The following is a 17,871-nucleotide window of genomic DNA, read 5'->3' on the forward strand; positions in this document are numbered from 1 at the left end:
CTTCGTGTCGACAAACATGTCCGACTGTGGAGTAAAATCTTTATCCAGTAGATTATTAATTGATTGTTGCTTTATCGAATTCCATAAAATCAGAGAAGTGCATAGTGTTTCAAGTTTGGTAAATTCTTCGACTGGCTGGGAGTAACAAAAATTTTATCAACCTCAACTACAGGTAAGAATAGTTTCGGTAGTTTAAATCACCGTTAATGTTGTCACAACCAGAACCTGCGGACTCGTGCATTCTTTTTTTTTTCCTTTTCGTTCAAAAGTTACGTTCTTTACTCAACCACATCTTGTCAATCTCATCAGACGTTAAAAATGGTGTTCATTAATTTTTGACAATAGCATTGTTTGGTCCGCTATGACGCTGACATTGACGTGACAATTTGATAAGGTTAACGTTAAACCTAAATCACGATTGTTGACACCGACATTTTACGTAAAAAACTTACATGTAATTAGTTTTGCTGTCTATTTTATCCGTTTCACAAAAGTAAGAATTAGTTTATCCATCGCACATCCTTTAACTTTTATCAGAATTTGCAATGAATCAAGTAGTTGTGTATTCAAATCTTCAGATGCGAGTTCACTGCAAATTACAGACGTTTCCTATCCATCTACTAGCACTAATGCTTAGTTACTAAAAAGTATAAACTTCGCTCCGACTATTGTCATTAAAAAAAAAGGTTTTTCTTATTGAAGTACATCATATGCTGATATCTGATTCAACAGACAATCAAAGTACATTATGTAATGCGATAGGTTATGAGACTATGGATGAAGACAAAGTCGTCAGTTCTCCTGACAGAGAGAACGATGAATTCAGTAGAACCATTGGCCGAACTACATTTCAACATTCTTGGGACGTCGCTGTGCCAGGCGAAGAAGATCTGCCGCTTTTACCAAAGTCGGATGAAAAACCAGAGACTGTCGATACAGACTCTGAAAAGAGTACTACATTAGACACCCCAGCGGAAAAAGAGCCTGAAGTTCTTATTCAATTTGAAAATCAGGAGGAAAAATTGTACGAAAATGAAGATTCCTGTGACTATGAAGATTCCTATGATTATGACGATCAATATGACTACCATAACACGTATGGATACGATGGATCTTATGAATATGATGGATCATACGATTACGAAGATCCTTATGGACTAAATCCAATGATGTTAGGGAGAAATAATAGATTACCAACTAGTAATAATGGGTCCCATATTAATCCAAGATTACCGCTTGGAAATCTTCATCACTTACCTCCCCCAAGTTTTTGGGCCAATACTCCACCTCCTAGAATGATGGGTACAATGCGAATGCCGAGGTGAGAAAATTTTATAGTTTAATAATAGTCTTAAATAAAAAAAAGATTGATTCACTTGTCATTTATCACTTCATATTTGGCCATTAAGATGATGGCAATCACACCAGTTGACAAATGGTTAATATATTTCACACATCTCTAAAATACACAAATCCTGCAGAAGGGTCACTAACGTTAGACGATATCTAATGATTCAAGTCTTATTGACAACTTTTCTAAGACTTTATCCGCGCAATAATAATTGTCAATACTGGTATTTATGTTTTCTCAGTTACAGGATCAATGTTTCATTTTCAGATTTGGAGCTCATATGTCAATGGGTCAGCCACTAGGGCCAAGAGGATCGATGTTACCATTTAGGGGTCCGAGACCACCAATGGTAACAAACGCCTTGCCTAATACTAGCACGAGTCTTTCTGCAAACGCTACTGCCAATGAGAGTTCCATAGTTAATTCACAGAGTCCGCAACTTCAGAATATTCTGAATCAAGCATCGCTCATCATGCAAATACAAAATCCAAACTCATCAAATTCAGGGACCTCGCAGACTTTACATTCAAGTTATCTTCCAACTAGTAGTCAAACTCCTGGATATGGAGGAAGCTATCCGAACTCACTAAATTCTAATTTTCAGTCACATCTTTCTTTCAATACTACTTTGGATTCGTCAAATTACAAAGCCTCGATAGATTTACCCTCATCACCAAAAGCTCCAGGTACAACACAAGGTTGGTAAATAAAAATATCTTGAAACTTGAATATAATGAAAATAATTCCAATCAACAAGACACCATTGCTATCTGAAATGAGTATTTTTATAGAAAAATGGAAGAGTTCTGAAGATTGTCTAAGTGCATTAAGTACTGAATTTTCCCTGTCATCCATCTTGATAAAGTACTGATTTTTCTGTGGCAGAGTCCGACCTTTTGGGACGAAGTGACAATGCTTATTCCCCTGACGATCCAACCCCAGATGAAACTGTCTCCTTTGAACCTGACAGTAACCAGCTAGTTCAAAATACACCGGTGATTGACGTCTCAGACATTCCGACACCACAGACGCCGGAGAAACTTGAAAAAATTGAAAATACAGAAAAAACTGACAAACCAGTAGCAAGAAACACTGTAGAGGTTGTTGAATCTACTAGTGTTGTGGAGGGTCCTAAAATGATAAAGCCTGTTTTGGGTAAAGCTCAAGCTAAAAAACGTCTTATGGCATTTGCAAATAAATTTGGTGTCCTTCCCAAAGTTCAACCTGTCAAGCCCAAGGCAAGGATAGAAACTACTGTGGGAAAATCTGAGACTATTTCGAAGCAACAGAGTTCAGATGGTTCGAGGGCAAGGACAGAGAAAGGCAAAGGCAAAGGTAAAGATAAGGCAAAATCTTTACTTGATGAAGTGAATGATGCTAAATTGAAAATTGAATCAGCCCTTGAAGCACAACAGCAGCACAGCAGTAGCGGAAAGTCCAAAAAACATCACGGTATGGTTTTGCATCATTATAATGCAGTAAGAATGTAACAGGTCACTCCAACATTTTCTTCTTCACATTATATGCTTTGTAATCTTTTAGAGGACAGAGTTCCAGCAATCGAGGAAATTGTCAGAGAAGAGTCAATGACTAAGGGTTTACAAGAGTATAATAACCTTACAAGTAAATGTCCATACTTTCACTTTTTAAATTAATAGTAGTAGTAGTAATAATAATAACAATAAAAACAATAATAATCACTGTCAGTCCCTTTTGGATATATCCTCATAAGCTCATAGCTTGTGTGGGATAAGAAAGGGATGGGTTAGTGATAATCATTATGCATGAGCAAGCATTTCAAAATGTTCTATAGAAACACCTGCATTTACCCAGGAAAAGAAATTTGCAAGGAAATTCTAGAAAACCTTATCCAGGTGTAACCGGACCGAGTTCAAATCTCAGCCTGTCAATTTGGCATCCCAACGACATCACCTCTCTTATAATTATTTTGAGTTTTGGCTCAGGTTCTCTTTGGCACGCTGGGGATTTGAACTCAAGTCCTTCCGTTCTGTAGTCCCACAGGCTATGCGTGATGCTACTATGCTCGGTTATTAAATTAGACATAAACTTTTTGTCAATGAACACAGAAGTAGTGAGAAGATTGATTTTTGTATCTGAACAGTTAATTTTTCATTTGTTACTTTCTTAATGTGATTTAGTTAAATGTTTTTATATTAGTCAAATCATTTATAGCATTGGTCTTATTTTTATAGTGAACACTGAAAGAGAGTCGAGTGGGCGTGGCAGTAGTGGTGGAAAAGGAAGGTGGAAAAAATCACGTCACAATCATTCGGACGAAGAAAATGATCACGGTTTAACTCCGCTCAGGAAATTTTCAGAGAGGTAATTATAGAAGTACGAAGTAAAAAGTAAAAAATATGCAACATTATTGAAGTTATTATCATTTACCAGCTGGAAACTGAATTATTCACATATTTAACAGCATCAAAGTTACTTGGATAGCGTTAATTTTCACGTGTTTTAGTGTGTTATTTCATGATATACCATTACGTCGGGAGATTATTCTTGTGTTGATTAATAATATTTGACTTCCCTCTAAGTGCAACTTTAATCTTTCCCGAATATATACTTTGCTTGTATTATTGATTTTAAATCCTCAAAGTAAATTTATCTTCCAATTTTGATTTTGTTGTTAAGAAGGAGGCGTCACAGCAGAGAGCGTGATAAGGATTATAAATCAAAGGATGATAAAGGTATAAAGGATCAGTTAACTCATAAGATTTCCCAGGATAAGGATTCTCGCAAAAGAGAAAAAGAGAAGAGTAGCAGGGAAAGTAGAAAAGAAAGAAAATCAAAGGAGAGAGATCGCAAGAATTTCTGTAATTCCCCAGTAGTTCGTTCATCCAAAGAAATTGAAAAAGACAGGGAAAAGGAAAAAGCAAAGGTGAAGGAAAAGGAAAGAGAAAAGGACCGGGAAAGGGAGAAGGAAAGAGAAAAGGAGAAGGAGAAGGAGAAGGAGAAGGAGAAGGAGAAGGAGAAGGAGAAGGAGAAGGAGAAGGAGAAGGAGAAGGAGAAGGAGAAGGAGAAGGAGAAGGAGAAGGAGAAGGAGAAGGAGAAGGAGAAGGAGAAGGAGAAGGAGAAGGAGAAGGAGAGGGAGCGAGAGAGGGAGAGGGAGAGAGAGAGAGAGAGGGAGCGCGAGAGAGAGAAGGAAAGAGAAAGAGATAGGGAGAAAGAAAGAGAAAAAGAGAGAGAAAGAGAAAGGGTGATAGAGAAGGAAAGAGAAATCGAACTGGAAAAGGAAAGGGAAAAGGAAAAAGAAAAGGAAAGAGAAAAGGAAAGAGAAAAGGAAAAAGAAAAGGAAAGGGAGAAGGAACGAGAAAAGGAGAGGGAGAAGGAAAGAGAAAAGGAAAGGGAAAGAGAAAGAGAAAGAGAAAGAGAAAGAGAAAGAGAAAGAGAAAAGGCACGAGAACAGGAGAGAGAAAAGGAAAGAGAAAAGGAAAAAGAAAAAGAATTTGCAAGATCTAAAAATTGGATGGAGTTGAAAAAATCTTGGCTTTCTCTGGAAGAAATAGTTAATCGACGAAAGGAAGATCGATTAATAAAGAACAGGTAACTCCCGCATTATGTATAAATTTAGTAATTTTTTTAAATGACTTTTTATTCAGGTAGCGATACAGAAATAATTACTTTCAGAACAGCACAAGATTACGCACAGCATTTCGATCAGATGTTGATGATAGGTGAATATAATTTAAAGCGTTATCCTATCATAATTGAAGGACAGGAAGGACCGCGAGAATTTCCTCCAGAGTCCGTCCGATTAACTAAACGAGGACGAGGACCTCCAGTACTATTCTCTGAAAATCCTCGAGTATCGTTGCTACTAAATCGTCAACAGCTTTTCCAAGCCGTTTCCTCTGATCGGCGAGACAAGATGCGACAGATATGTGAAGCAAACCATATCCAGTTAGTATATTTTTTTCCAACTGACAAGTGTTCTTTTATAATATGAGTATTTCTAATGAGGTTTCATTAATAACCTTGATTCTTATAGTATTTCCACTGAGGAAGTTTCGTATTTTAACATTATACACTTTGTAAACTTGTTTCTATTGTTCATACTTCTTGTAGTAGTCCAACTCTATCTGTCAGAGACTAGAGATAAAAAGGTTCGTGGTTACTTGATAAAATTTGAGTATAATACTCGAAAATCTAGAGCCCCTAAAAAGGTCACGAATCAAAAGGAATCAAATGCCTGTAAACGTCTCATTAAATATCTTTGTGTTCTTTAGTATAAATAGGTAGGCCTTGAGAAAACAATGTTACATAAAATGTGTAACTTCTTTTTTTTCTCTTGTACTTCAATTCGGTTAGGCAACCTTATATCCTTTATATTAGTTGAACAGAGAAGTCCTTATTCTAAAATTATTATCTTTTAACTGTCTATTAGTGTTAATTTGACTGAAGTGGATGAAGTGGATCAATCCCGATATTGGTACAAGAGAATGGAAAATGTAAACTTGTTAGAAAAAGTTGCATTGCCAGAAGAAGATGATGCTCCAGGCTCTAAATGGGAAAGTGACATTACAGTTGTGTCCCTCGAAGAAAAGACAAATGTTTTTGACGTAGTTACAGAAGAGGCTGTAGGGAAGAATGTCATACTTCAACGGGATGTCAGAGATATTGATGAAGTAAAAAAACTTGGAGACCCAAATGTGAAAGAAGGTATTTTTGTCACTAAATTATCTGAAGAATCTCCTGCGTAGTCCTATAGCCGCTTGCGTAGATTGCCGATTGACAATAAGCTACCTTCTTTTCAGAGTCCGCGTGAGTAGTGGTAATAGCAACTTGTTGCCCTGGCCATGCATTAAGGCAATAGAGATATTTTTATCGCTATGTTTTTTCTCAATATTCTTTTTCCAGGTGATGTATATGTACATCTTGAATCAACTAAACCTGTTTCTGTCACACGGAAGGATGATCGAGAGTCGTCACCTTCTGATAATGCAGGGGACCAGAAACTTGTCTCGGAATACGAACAGTTCATAAAAATGGTCAGCAATGATGTTCCTGTGTCAGCCACTAACTCTGATAAAATAACTTCAAATGGTAAACTACTTTATTTCAGTTTATTATATGTAGTTCGTCACTCCTTTTACCCCTATAAGTATAAGTTTCACACATCTTTCTCATACTGAGCGTGCACTGCACGTATTAATATAATACATCTGAGGCGTCAAGTTGAAACTGGGAAAAGAATAAAATAGAGAGTGAAAATTATACTCAGAATTTAGCCAGCTTACGATTTGCGTACAACAATCATTACCTCATCTTTGAAACATTATTCTTATATAATATAAGTTCTATTCTCCTCTGTAGATATGACGGTATCCTTTCTCATAGAAATAAACCTTTGCATATCCCTTTCGTTTATTATTATCTAACAAATTTCATCGGGATGTTACATAGAGAATTTGTAACAATATATAGATTAAAAATTAGTCACCCGGTAAAATTACTTGAGTCTTGTGCGTTTGTTACATAACTACTGTTCGATTGATTGGTAAAGGCTATAGTTCCGATGTTCCTTCTGATTTTAGATTCGGTTCACTCTTCGTCATCATACAGTAAACCTGATTTGAAACAATCTACAAACAGTAATACCAGGGGTTCATCAAAGATGGGTAAAATGAATGAGGATATCCCACTGAATGATACACCCAATGACATAGATGTCAGCGATGTAGAAAGTGCCAATAAATCTGACAGATCTCTGGAATCGACTTTAGTAGCTGAAACTGAATCGAAGAAGTCTAAGAACGTAACGGCGACAGAAATTGGATCGGATAAAGATACAGATGTTGCAAGCAGTAGCAAAGAAGACTCCGACGCGTCTCAATCAGTTCCTAGTGATTGGGAAAATGTTAAGATCAAAGAAGAAAGACTTAGCGATGGAAGTTTGGATAACAAACACTTCAAGAAAAAAAAGAAACGTCGAAAATCAAGTAGTGATTCCTCTTCGTCATCATCATCATCTTCATCTTCTTCATCATCAGATTCTTCAGAATCTGAGGAAGATGACGAAAAGGAGAAAAGAAGAAGAAAGATAAAAAAAAGCAAAAGTCAAAATAAGCGAAAAGTAATTCGAAAGAGATCGAAGAAGAAAGCTAAATCAAGTTCAGACTCTGATAGTAGTGAGGATCAATCAAGTGAATCATCAAGTGAGGAAGAAAGAAGATTGAGAAGCAGACGAAAACGAAAGTTGAAAAAAAAGGGAAAAAAAGTAATTGTTAAAAAGAAGCGCAAGCGGAGAATAAAAACTGACTCAAGTAGCTCTGATTCGGATAGAAAATTGAAACGAACCAAGAAAAAGGAGGATAAGCAATCCCGAAAAAAACAAAAAGAGAAGAAGAAAATCTTGGAAAACAAAGATGAACTGTTGAAAAAAAAGTCTGTAGATGTGAGAAAGAGTGAGAAAAAGAACACCGGCAAGGAGAGAAAAGAATCAGCAAAAGATAGTAGAGGAGTTAAAGAAGAAAAGGTTGATTTCAAAAAAGGTGATGTGCCATTCCATGAAACAGACTTGACTGAGAAGATGTCTGTCCATCGGAAAAATCGTGTCCGAGAATGTAGCCACGATGATAATTTAATTGTAGCAGAAGAGGCAAACAAGTTGGATAGTGAAGAAATCCTATCCGCACCGAAACGGGATCCAAAAAAAAGAGCTGGTGAAAAAGAAAAGAAAAACGATAGAACTCATGATAAATTTTTACAGGAATGGGAAAAAGAAAGTATGCGAATGACCCAACAGATTATGCATGGAGAAGTAATTTCAGTGCATGATCTTGATAAAAAAAAAGGACGGAGCATGAATGAAAACACTATCGGAGAACCGTTCAATATTCAACAAGATGATAAGTTGAAAGAACAGGTAAAAGAAGCTAAACTTTTGGAAGAATGGGAAAAAGAAAGTGTTCGAATGACGCAGCAAATAATGCAGGAAGAACCAGTATTCAAAGAAACTACAAATAAAACAAGAAAAAGCAAGAAAAGTAGTAGCGAGTGGGAAGAAGACGACGATTTTGCTTCAACCGACAATTCAAGCATTCCACCGATATCAGTACTAGATCAATTGAATAAACGAAAAGAACGCCTAACCGATGAATGGGAGGTCGACAGCTTGGAAGAGAACCGAGAACTAAATGAGAAAAAGAAAGCTAAGCTGGAGAGAAAAATCGAGAAAGATATAAAATATGATGAAAAGACAGATACCTATATAGCTATTGAAAGAGAAATTGGCAAGGATCATAAGAAGAAACAAAACAGATTGCCAGCCCTCAGAATATGGGAAGATGAGGAAGAAGAAGGAGAAAAGGAGGCAATGATGCTGATTAAAGAAAAATTTAAACACACAAAAAAAGGTGAACCAAAAAGCAAATGGGACTTCGATGACTTGGGTGAAAACGTCGAAACTGGAGGAGAATGGAGAAATGCGGAAAAATTAGAAGATAATCAGAAACTCGCAAGAAATTGGGAAATTGAAAGATGTGACCGTACTGACTGGATGAATAAAGAAGACAATCTGGAAGATATAAAAAATAAGAAACGTAGAAGCGACATGCAAGATAATAGACGGTTTAAAGAATATTATCAAGACAATCGTAATACTACTGACCAAACTAAAGCTGAACTCAGTGGAAAAGTATCACCCAATGACTGGATAATTATGGAGGCTGAAGATGTATCAAGCAGTAAGTCTTATTCCAATACAACTGGTGGCCTGACTCCTAGAATAAAATTACACGAAGGCTTTAACATTGATGAAAAATCTGAGAAGATGAAATTCCTTCAACACAGCAGTAGGAAGGAATGGGAAGACAATGATAAGACTAGCGATTGGGAGGAGGCAGAAGAGATTACCAGTAAAAAAATTACTACTTCTGATATTGCTACGGACCCTATTAGTGGCTGGAGCAAATCTGTTGATAAAAGTACACTGGATGAGGGTGGGAGTTCAAAGATCACTGATTCAAGTCAACAAATCAAAACTAATGTTTATGAACCAAAGAAGGATAAAAAAAGCCGATGGGATGTTGAAAATTCGATCAATTACAGTGAACCAAATGAACACCTAGAACTCCAAAAGAGTGATTCGGATAAACTACTATTGATAAAATGGGAGGAGGAACATAATGATTGGATCAAAAGTACAATGCCAGCTCAAGATCAATTTACCACTAAGTCGGCATCACGCGATAATGATTTTGTACATTCTACTTTGGTAGAAAATGATACAGCTTCAAAATTAGTAACCGAAGATAAAACGAAAAAACGATATAAGGAATCTAATGAATTATGTGAATCGTATGACATGATAACTTCTAAAAAGATTGATTACACAAAACATTCTTCAGAAAGCCATAAGTTTTCTGAAAAAATTTGGAGCAATGAAAATGAGAAAAAAACCCACAATTCTCTGAGTTCCTTAATACAATTGAATTTCAAACATACTCGATCTGCTTCATCTGATCAGGATTCTGACAGTTCAGACGTTACTTCGGAAGAGACTAACTCTGTGGATGCAAACTCATCCAAGTATAATAAGAACAATTTGGAATTGTATAGTCCAAGCTCGCCAGCTCTTTCACACAGGTCTGAAGTAAGTTCAAAGAAGCAGCAATGCTTTGCATTTTATTATTGACTTACTTTTGTAAACCAAACACCGTAAAATTTTTGATTTTGAAATATTTTGAAACCTATTTGAATGTCTTACTCAAAATTTTTCCTTTTATTTGCAGGATATGGATATTTCAAGTGGAAGTAATGAAAATCAGCAAAAGGATGACGTATTGATATCAAATATTCCATTACCGTCGGATGAATTTCCAGTTATGTTTGGATGTCAAGTTGCTAGTATCCCAATGCCTGTTTCTCCCCCATCTCAAATTTCTAGTGTCCGCACTAACAGTGGTTCCGAGCGCAAGATTAGTGTCACCGTTTTGAAAGAATCGGAGAAACCTACCCAAAATTTACAAATTGAAATCAAGACCAATGAGAATACTAATTCACCGAAAGCTGGATACAACTACACTGGCATTAGCCTAATGCCCACTGATGAGAAGTCAAAATGGGAGTCTGAAGATAGTAATTTGAAGAAACTGAGCTCTGAACATTCTGACAAATCGTCTGTCTCAAGTACTAGCGCAGAAATCAGTGTCGAAAAAGACACTAACAAAAAGAGTGTAGACATATTTGCTGATTTTGAATCAAGCAGTGACTCTAATGAAAAATCTGAGTCAGAAAATGATTTGATAAGTAATAATGTAGAACTTGATCAGAAGGAAGATCAACTCACATCTCCTTTAAAATTAATTCCAAAACAAATTTTGATTCAACGTAACTCTGAATTCAGAAGCAAATCAATTCTGGAGGCACAAAAAGCAGACATAACTCAAGGTACTATTTCATTTAAAATTCAGAAAAAAGTTCTGCAAACAAATGTTTTGCCCAGCGATGAGAATGAAGACACATTAGATGAAGTTGAAAGACAGTATAAGTCAGAGAATCAATATATTGATAACAGGGCGGATATCATGCAAAAACTTGTAGTTGACGATTTAGCGGGAGTCGAACCGGTAAAGTTAAATCCTATGAAACCTAAGATAGAAAAGGATGCATTAGTCAGGATAGAGGAAAAAAGAATGGCACCTTGTAAACAGTTCATGGAACCGTCAAGTCCCATGGTTGATAGAAGCATGTCAAAGTTCCAAGAATCAGAAAGAACGGATAGTGACAAGTACAACGATTTTTTTATTGATAAACGAGATGTTGAGAAGCCTATTAGACGTTCGTTCTCTAGATGCCGATCTTGGTCTCGGTCATCACATTCACGATCGCGATCGCGATCGCGATCAAGATCACAAACGAGAACACGATCACGATCACGTTCTCGAGATCGCAGAAAGAAGAGTCCTGAAAGAAGAGAGAGAGATAGGTGGGGTAGAGAAGATCGAAGACGAACTAGAGGAATTGAAACAAGAGAAAGGGATAAATCAAGAAAAAGGGAACGGCTTGACACTCCGACTCACGAAAGTAGAATTAGAAGTAACATCAAATATTCTGACAGAGGAGAGAGTCGTAGACGAAGTAGCCCAAGCAAAGGTAGACTTGGTGACAGACGAAACCGTTCGAAAAGTCCTATTATAAGTAAACGTACGGCTGACCGGAGCAGAAGTCGTAGTCCAATGAGTAGACGAGATCGTGACAGGAGTCCAAAGAGACGAGTGGATGGAGATAAAAAGATGACTAAATCGAATGACAGATCGGATGGAAAGGATGACAAAGATTTCTTCAAAGGCGACGAAGTTTTTTCGGCTCAATTAAAAATTTCTGAGGATAGAAGGGAGAGAATCATCAAAAGTCCAATTAGATATCCAGTTTTAAGTCCTGGGGATGGTGAGTATAATCAACACACTGATTTGATCCATTTCTTGAACGGAAGCAATTACATACACGTCATAACGTTCAATTTATTGTTTTAGATAACAGTAGGAAATACGGAAGTGCAGAACGTAAGATGGATAAGGAAAGGGATCGAGGGAGGTACAGGGACAGTATCGAAAGAGATAGAGAGAGATCTTATGACCCTATGGAAATACTCAGAGAAAAGGGCTTTGAAATGGAACGACAACGTAAGAGGTAAGAGTTGCTCAGAAATATGTGACTTTTTAATGATATGAACGTATATCTTACAGTTTCAAATTCTTCAGATTAAATGCAGAAACTGAAGATAGAAAGCATAACTGGAAATATGAGGTTGATGATGATAGAGATAAAGATACTTCTAGACGTTTGTTTCCAAATGAGTTTGACCTTGATTTTGAAGAGGATCGTTTGGGTAGAGCTGGTGATAGCTTGGATAGAGAGATAGTGGAAGGATCTATTAAATCACTCTCATCGGCTAGAGCAAGACACAGGTAGCCCCACGGACAGTCAATGTCTGTCAATTAATTCAGAATCGTACAATCGTTTTTATACTCCTTCATATTGACAGCAGTAAAAAGAAATAATTGCGTAATACGAACTATTATTTAAAAATACTCTTGCTATACGAATGTCAAACTTTTTACAACACTACTATTAAACTATGTTTTAGTGAATACAACAGGGAACCAAGCGTAGAATCACGATTGAAACGGAGCAGGGAAAAAGGTAGGGATAGAGAATCTCCAAATTGTGAAGTACGTGAAGGTAGATCTTATTCAAGATCGAGATCTCCACCTCGACTAGCGCACACTAGGACATCAGTAGACCGATATAAGACTTCGCGTAGGAGTAGGTCAAGGTCTCGGACTCCAGAGAGAAATATGAGGTCTGCAACACGGCTACATAGATCAAGGTTGGTCAATTTCTTTATTATTTAATTTGGACATGACTTGAGTATTGATTACAATTTATTCAATTGTGTATTGATTACAACAATCATTAACTCTATTATAAATCTATAAAAGTTTATGGTTTTGTAAATGTTGGAAACAAAGTGTTGTCTATGATGGATTAACGAATATTTTTATTGGTTCACAATATTTCTTCAGATCTGCATCCCTTGTAAGAGACAAAGATGATTCATCGTTACAAGAAAGTTGTACTGCTGGTAGACGGATAGAAACCATCGTACAATCAGTAACTACTGTAACAGGGATTACAGGAGTTATTCCTGACTCTACGATATCTGATTCAGAGCTTCTGCCAAGCAATGAATGTGTGAACCATGACAGCTCATTGCGATATGCAAATAATCCCAATACCAGTACAAATGAATACTATTATTACTCGGAAGGAAATTTAACATATCCTCCCCGCATAGAAGAGTCCTCTCATCAACCAGCTGCCATTGGAATAAGTTCTCCTAAGCGTCTTTCTCTTGATGACAGGTGAATGGTTCTGCCTTTGATCATGTCCATTTTTCATTATTGTTCAATTAACTGACACTAGGACTTGGTCTACGAAATTTTTAGGTTGGAATTAGAACTGGGAATCAAAAAGAAGCAACAACAACAGATTCCGCTCACTGTACAGGATAGTCAACATGTCGGTTATCATCCTGCAGCCTTTTCTACTAATATTGCAACTTATCCATCTATGCCTCCTACCCCGATACCACCACTGCAACAACAATCTTATCAACAGCAACAACCGAAGGTGCTTCAGGTACGGCATATTTCATATATGTTAAATGTGATAATCTGCTGGAAGAGATTCCACTTTAACTTGGTGTAGAAACACTTAGATACAATCTAGGAATTGAACTAGTTATTTCCCCGCATAATATAGTAAAATCAAAGTACACGCTTCTAATCGACAGAATTATCATTTAATTTCTCCTTCAATTGGAACACTCTTCAATTTTGTTTAGGTTGGTAACGTTCTGCAAGTTATACCATCGGAATTTACCGGTATTACTACTCCGCAACGAGAGTTATCTGCTATTGGGGTAAACAATTCTAGTCACGTGGTACGTGTAGGTAATGTTCTTCAAGTTGTTCCAACAACTCTTGATTGGGCTGCTGGACCTTCTTCGGATACAATAAGCTCTGCATATCATCGCCCTTGTCAGTCTACTACTCCTATTGGAGTTCCACCTCCATCGCCTGCAATAACTCTATTTCCTGCTAGCATCACTTCGCCTATTCCCATATCTAGGCCAGCAGTAATTCCACGTAAGTTTGACTTGTGCTTCACAGATTCCGAGAAAATTTCATATAGTTCACTTTTGCTTTGCTATATCTCTTGCAGCAGTGGTTCAACCGATTTACAATTATGAAGCGATCTTGGAGGAGCGTAAAAAAGGGCGGGAGGAGCGGAAGAAACTTAGGGAAGAACGTAGGAAGGAGAAAGAAGTGATGAGAATTGAGAGAAGAAAACGGCGTGCAGAACGTCTTGTGAAAAAAAATCTCACCCTCCGTCAGCAGGAAGGGGCTACTTTTCAGCTGCTACATGCGCCATCCCCGCCTACTCTGACCTTTACTGGAGGAGAAGATGAAGAAGATGAGGAATTAGTTTCTAGAGATAATTCATTACCTATCTGTGACGGTGATCAGTTTCAACAAATCCAACAATCGGAAGAACAAATTGACGAAACTGTCGAAGGATTAACCGAGGAGGCCGTGAAAGAAGCAAAGGATGGCAAAACCGACTGGCTGCCTCTTTTACCACCACCAGCGAAAGGCATTTTAATATCTCCTGGTTTTGGGTGAGTATCTTGTTTTCTTACTTTCGAACGTTGTGATTAGGTATTACGTATTTTGACTCTTTATCAACTGTTTACGACTTTCTATTTACGAAAATTTTAATACCAGTAAGTGCTTGCATTTTTTCAATACATTATTAATTGACTCGTACTCCTTGATTAAGTTATAAACATGTTGGAATGCCAAGTATAATTTGTCTATTACAATTGTTTCAGAAGAGAGTCTATGTCAAACGGGAATCCGGGATATCTGTTTGATGTAGATGAGGACGATAATGACCAGGTGCCAGATGAGGAACGAGAACAATTAGATACTGGTACCGATACTGAATTTGCGTTTACGGAAGAACAAGTAGAGAGACAGCTCCAAGCAATAATGGAAGAATCAAAAACCAAAGATGCATCCATTGCGGGACGATCGCGCGAGGAAGAGAAAGATGTTGAAGTTCGGAAAAGGAGGATTTTTAGAAGGAGGAGTAGAAAATCTGTACAGTTTGCCGATGGGGTGAGGCCAGGAGAAGGAACCAGTCCTAGCGGCGGTGAGGGCGATATGCCGTCTCCACCACCGCCGATATCCGTATTGCCTTTGCGGAACAGCAATATTATAAACCATAACGCTCTGCGAGCGGCCGAGAAGAAGATAAAGGTTAAAAGATCGAAGAAAAAACATCAGAAGGTCAAACCACCCAAAACGAAGAAGAAGGTCAAGGTAAATATATAGTTTAAAAAGGCCAATGTATCTAAACTACAATTAATTCAGAGAAAATGGTGAAAATTATGTGCTTTGCGCTAGATGTAGTGGAATCCTCTTTACACCTATATGAAAAAGAATTTCGATGATTACAGGTAAAAATTATAAAATTGAAAAAATCTCGGGTGACTGTTCCTTCTCCACTGATAATTGAGGATTTGGACGAGCTGGACGAACGATCGCCGCCTCCTCCTCCGCCGGGATCTCCACCACCGCCGCATCTTTGGCCGTCTTATCTTGCGGCTTACAATGGAGCGGTGAATTTGAATCCCATAAATACCGAACCTTTGCCTCCTCCTGCAACTCTAGCTTCACCACCGCCAACCCCACTTCCTCTTTTGATTCCTCCACCTCCTTTAAACTATACAATTCAACCCTGCAACAAGACTTAGAAATAATTTATTGCGTTCCTTCGTAAAATTTACTTCTGCTTCTATCCCACATTAATAACTTTTATAAACCATCCTTGGTTTCGGCTGATGAAAGATTGTCAAAGTTGATCCCAATTGATGAACTTTTGGCAAAGTATGTAGTTTAGTGAAGAGTGATATATTATATAGTAATGTATGGATAATTAAGTTTAACTTATAGTTGTTAGGATCGTATATTTCGTGTATTACGAATGTTATGATAACTGATAGTAAATTCATATTAAAATTTAAAACATAATTATGAATATCTCCACCTAATTAACGGCTTTAATTACAAGTTAAAAAGCATCACCTTTTATTTAACTCACTTTAATTGATCTTCAATTCATTCGATGCAGTCATAACTGTACTTACGAATCAATCGAGAATCGATACCCTAACTGCAACGGAAATTTGACACTCTACGTATCTTCACTATACTACAACTACGCTACGAATGTAGAATATTTCTTGATTTGAATCTACGAGTATCAATCATCTTTTTATACTACATCGGTTATATCGCTTACAATGATTAAAATTATTGTAAAGCAATATTGATCGCGTTGTTTCGATGGAAGTTGAAATTTTTGTTGCTTGATATCAGTAAAAAAAGTTCGTACTCGACTTTCACAAGAGGTGGGTCTTATAAGCACGTCTATAAAATAGTTTTTGAAATGACATCTTGGAATATAATGTCGATTTACATTCAGGGTTGACTTCTGTTTATGTAAACGTATATATATAGGTATATATATATTTTTTGTATCAAACTTCGGAGGAATTACAATTAGGTCGTGGGCTTCACCATCTATAAGATGGGAATAAGGATTTGCAATATAATATTAAAGTAGAATTTATTACTATTCGAACTATAAGAGGTTCCAGGAGTTGGCAAATTTCCTTCCCTATTTCGCTATCGAAAAACGTGCACATTCTTACCGGCACTGCGGTTAAAGAATACACGCATTAAGGATCACAGCGTTCTCAACTGTATCCACTGGGTGCTGATGAGTAGAATTTTCTTGGTTCATCGTTCATTCTGTTGGTCAAAAACCGGGAAAATTCCACTGAATATCCACTGAGTGCAACCAGTTACCAACGCTACTAATTCCATTGTAATATAAAATAATATGTGTCAAATAGGCGTGTTACGCCAATAACTTGAATGCTCTTAGAAATGATACTTATTTAATAGGTATATTCATTGTATAAAAAAAAGGGGAAAAAATCCAAAAATGGAATTTCCTCTCTTTTATTAAAGCATTTTACTTCAAAATCATCATACCTGCATTAAATCTCTGATCTCTTCAAACTTATCGTTCATGTCCTAAGTGTTGACTCACAGACCATCCATATATGTATTGCATACATTTTTGGTATCATATATCAATGGTTCTTTACCGATGTAACGTCAATGCATCATACTACCTACTTTAAATAAAGGGTTTCAATTCTAACGGTACTTTGATATAATCGGTAGAATGGTTTGTTCAAAAGATAAGAGATATATGGTAATCAGTTATAGTTGTATTATATTGTATATTAAGAAGCTGTATGAGAAAACAAGTTTTTAAAAGAATTACTTCTAGTTGATTTAAAATCAGATAATATCGATTCTTAGTTTTCAATTGCAATTAGTATATTTTACCGTTTTGATGCAATCACGAGTTGATTATCTAGGGTACATGTCTGTGCAATCGGAAAAAATCATAATATTCTCTATTAGATTTCTCCAATCAATAATGTCGTATTGAAAGAATTTATGCAATTTGTGAATCCTTACTTTAAACTAGTCAACTCGTAAATTAACGCTAAATTCTGTGTCACTGTTCAATCTTGTACGTAATTAATTGACGATTACATCTGTTATACATTATGCTAATGACCTGTCCGAATTGCACCAAGCAGTTCGTATAAGGACTCAAGTCGCCTAAAGTGAAAGTCACGTGACAAAACCTTTGCATATACGTATATTACGTATCGCCTACTGGAAACAATAGATTCTTATTTCGTAATTAGGTGTTAGTTACGCAGGTAAGTGTCACATACACACCCTGCACCGTTATTAAGCATTGTACAACGTTTTGATCGGGAAATTTATGCAGAGTTTTATTTACTGTTCATTACCATTTCAAATATGCTATAC

At 36.8% G+C, this 17,871-nt stretch overlaps 1 protein-coding gene across 1 annotated transcript; it reads left to right on the forward strand.

The window, feature by feature from the left end:
- The first annotated feature begins 10 nt into the window (after window positions 1–10).
- LOC107223751 lies at window positions 11–15,976 on the forward strand. The gene is made up of 22 exons (XM_046739120.1): window positions 11–172; window positions 763–1,321; window positions 1,619–2,049; window positions 2,237–2,803; window positions 2,894–2,974; window positions 3,565–3,694; window positions 4,010–4,340; window positions 4,671–4,921; window positions 5,006–5,278; window positions 5,763–6,037; window positions 6,236–6,421; window positions 6,913–9,971; window positions 10,111–11,767; window positions 11,854–12,010; window positions 12,067–12,288; window positions 12,468–12,710; window positions 12,907–13,245; window positions 13,330–13,522; window positions 13,728–14,031; window positions 14,108–14,564; window positions 14,778–15,270; window positions 15,408–15,976. The coding sequence occupies exons 2-22, from the start codon at window positions 774–776 to the stop codon at window positions 15,702–15,704; spliced, it is 10,494 nt and encodes a 3,497-aa protein (XP_046595076.1). The 5' UTR covers window positions 11–172; window positions 763–773; the 3' UTR covers window positions 15,705–15,976.
- The last annotated feature ends 1,895 nt before the right edge of the window (window positions 15,977–17,871 follow it).

The sequence above is a fragment of the Neodiprion lecontei genome, chromosome 1 (genome assembly GCF_021901455.1).
Source record: "Neodiprion lecontei isolate iyNeoLeco1 chromosome 1, iyNeoLeco1.1, whole genome shotgun sequence".
Lineage (NCBI taxonomy): Eukaryota > Metazoa > Arthropoda > Insecta > Hymenoptera > Diprionidae > Neodiprion > Neodiprion lecontei.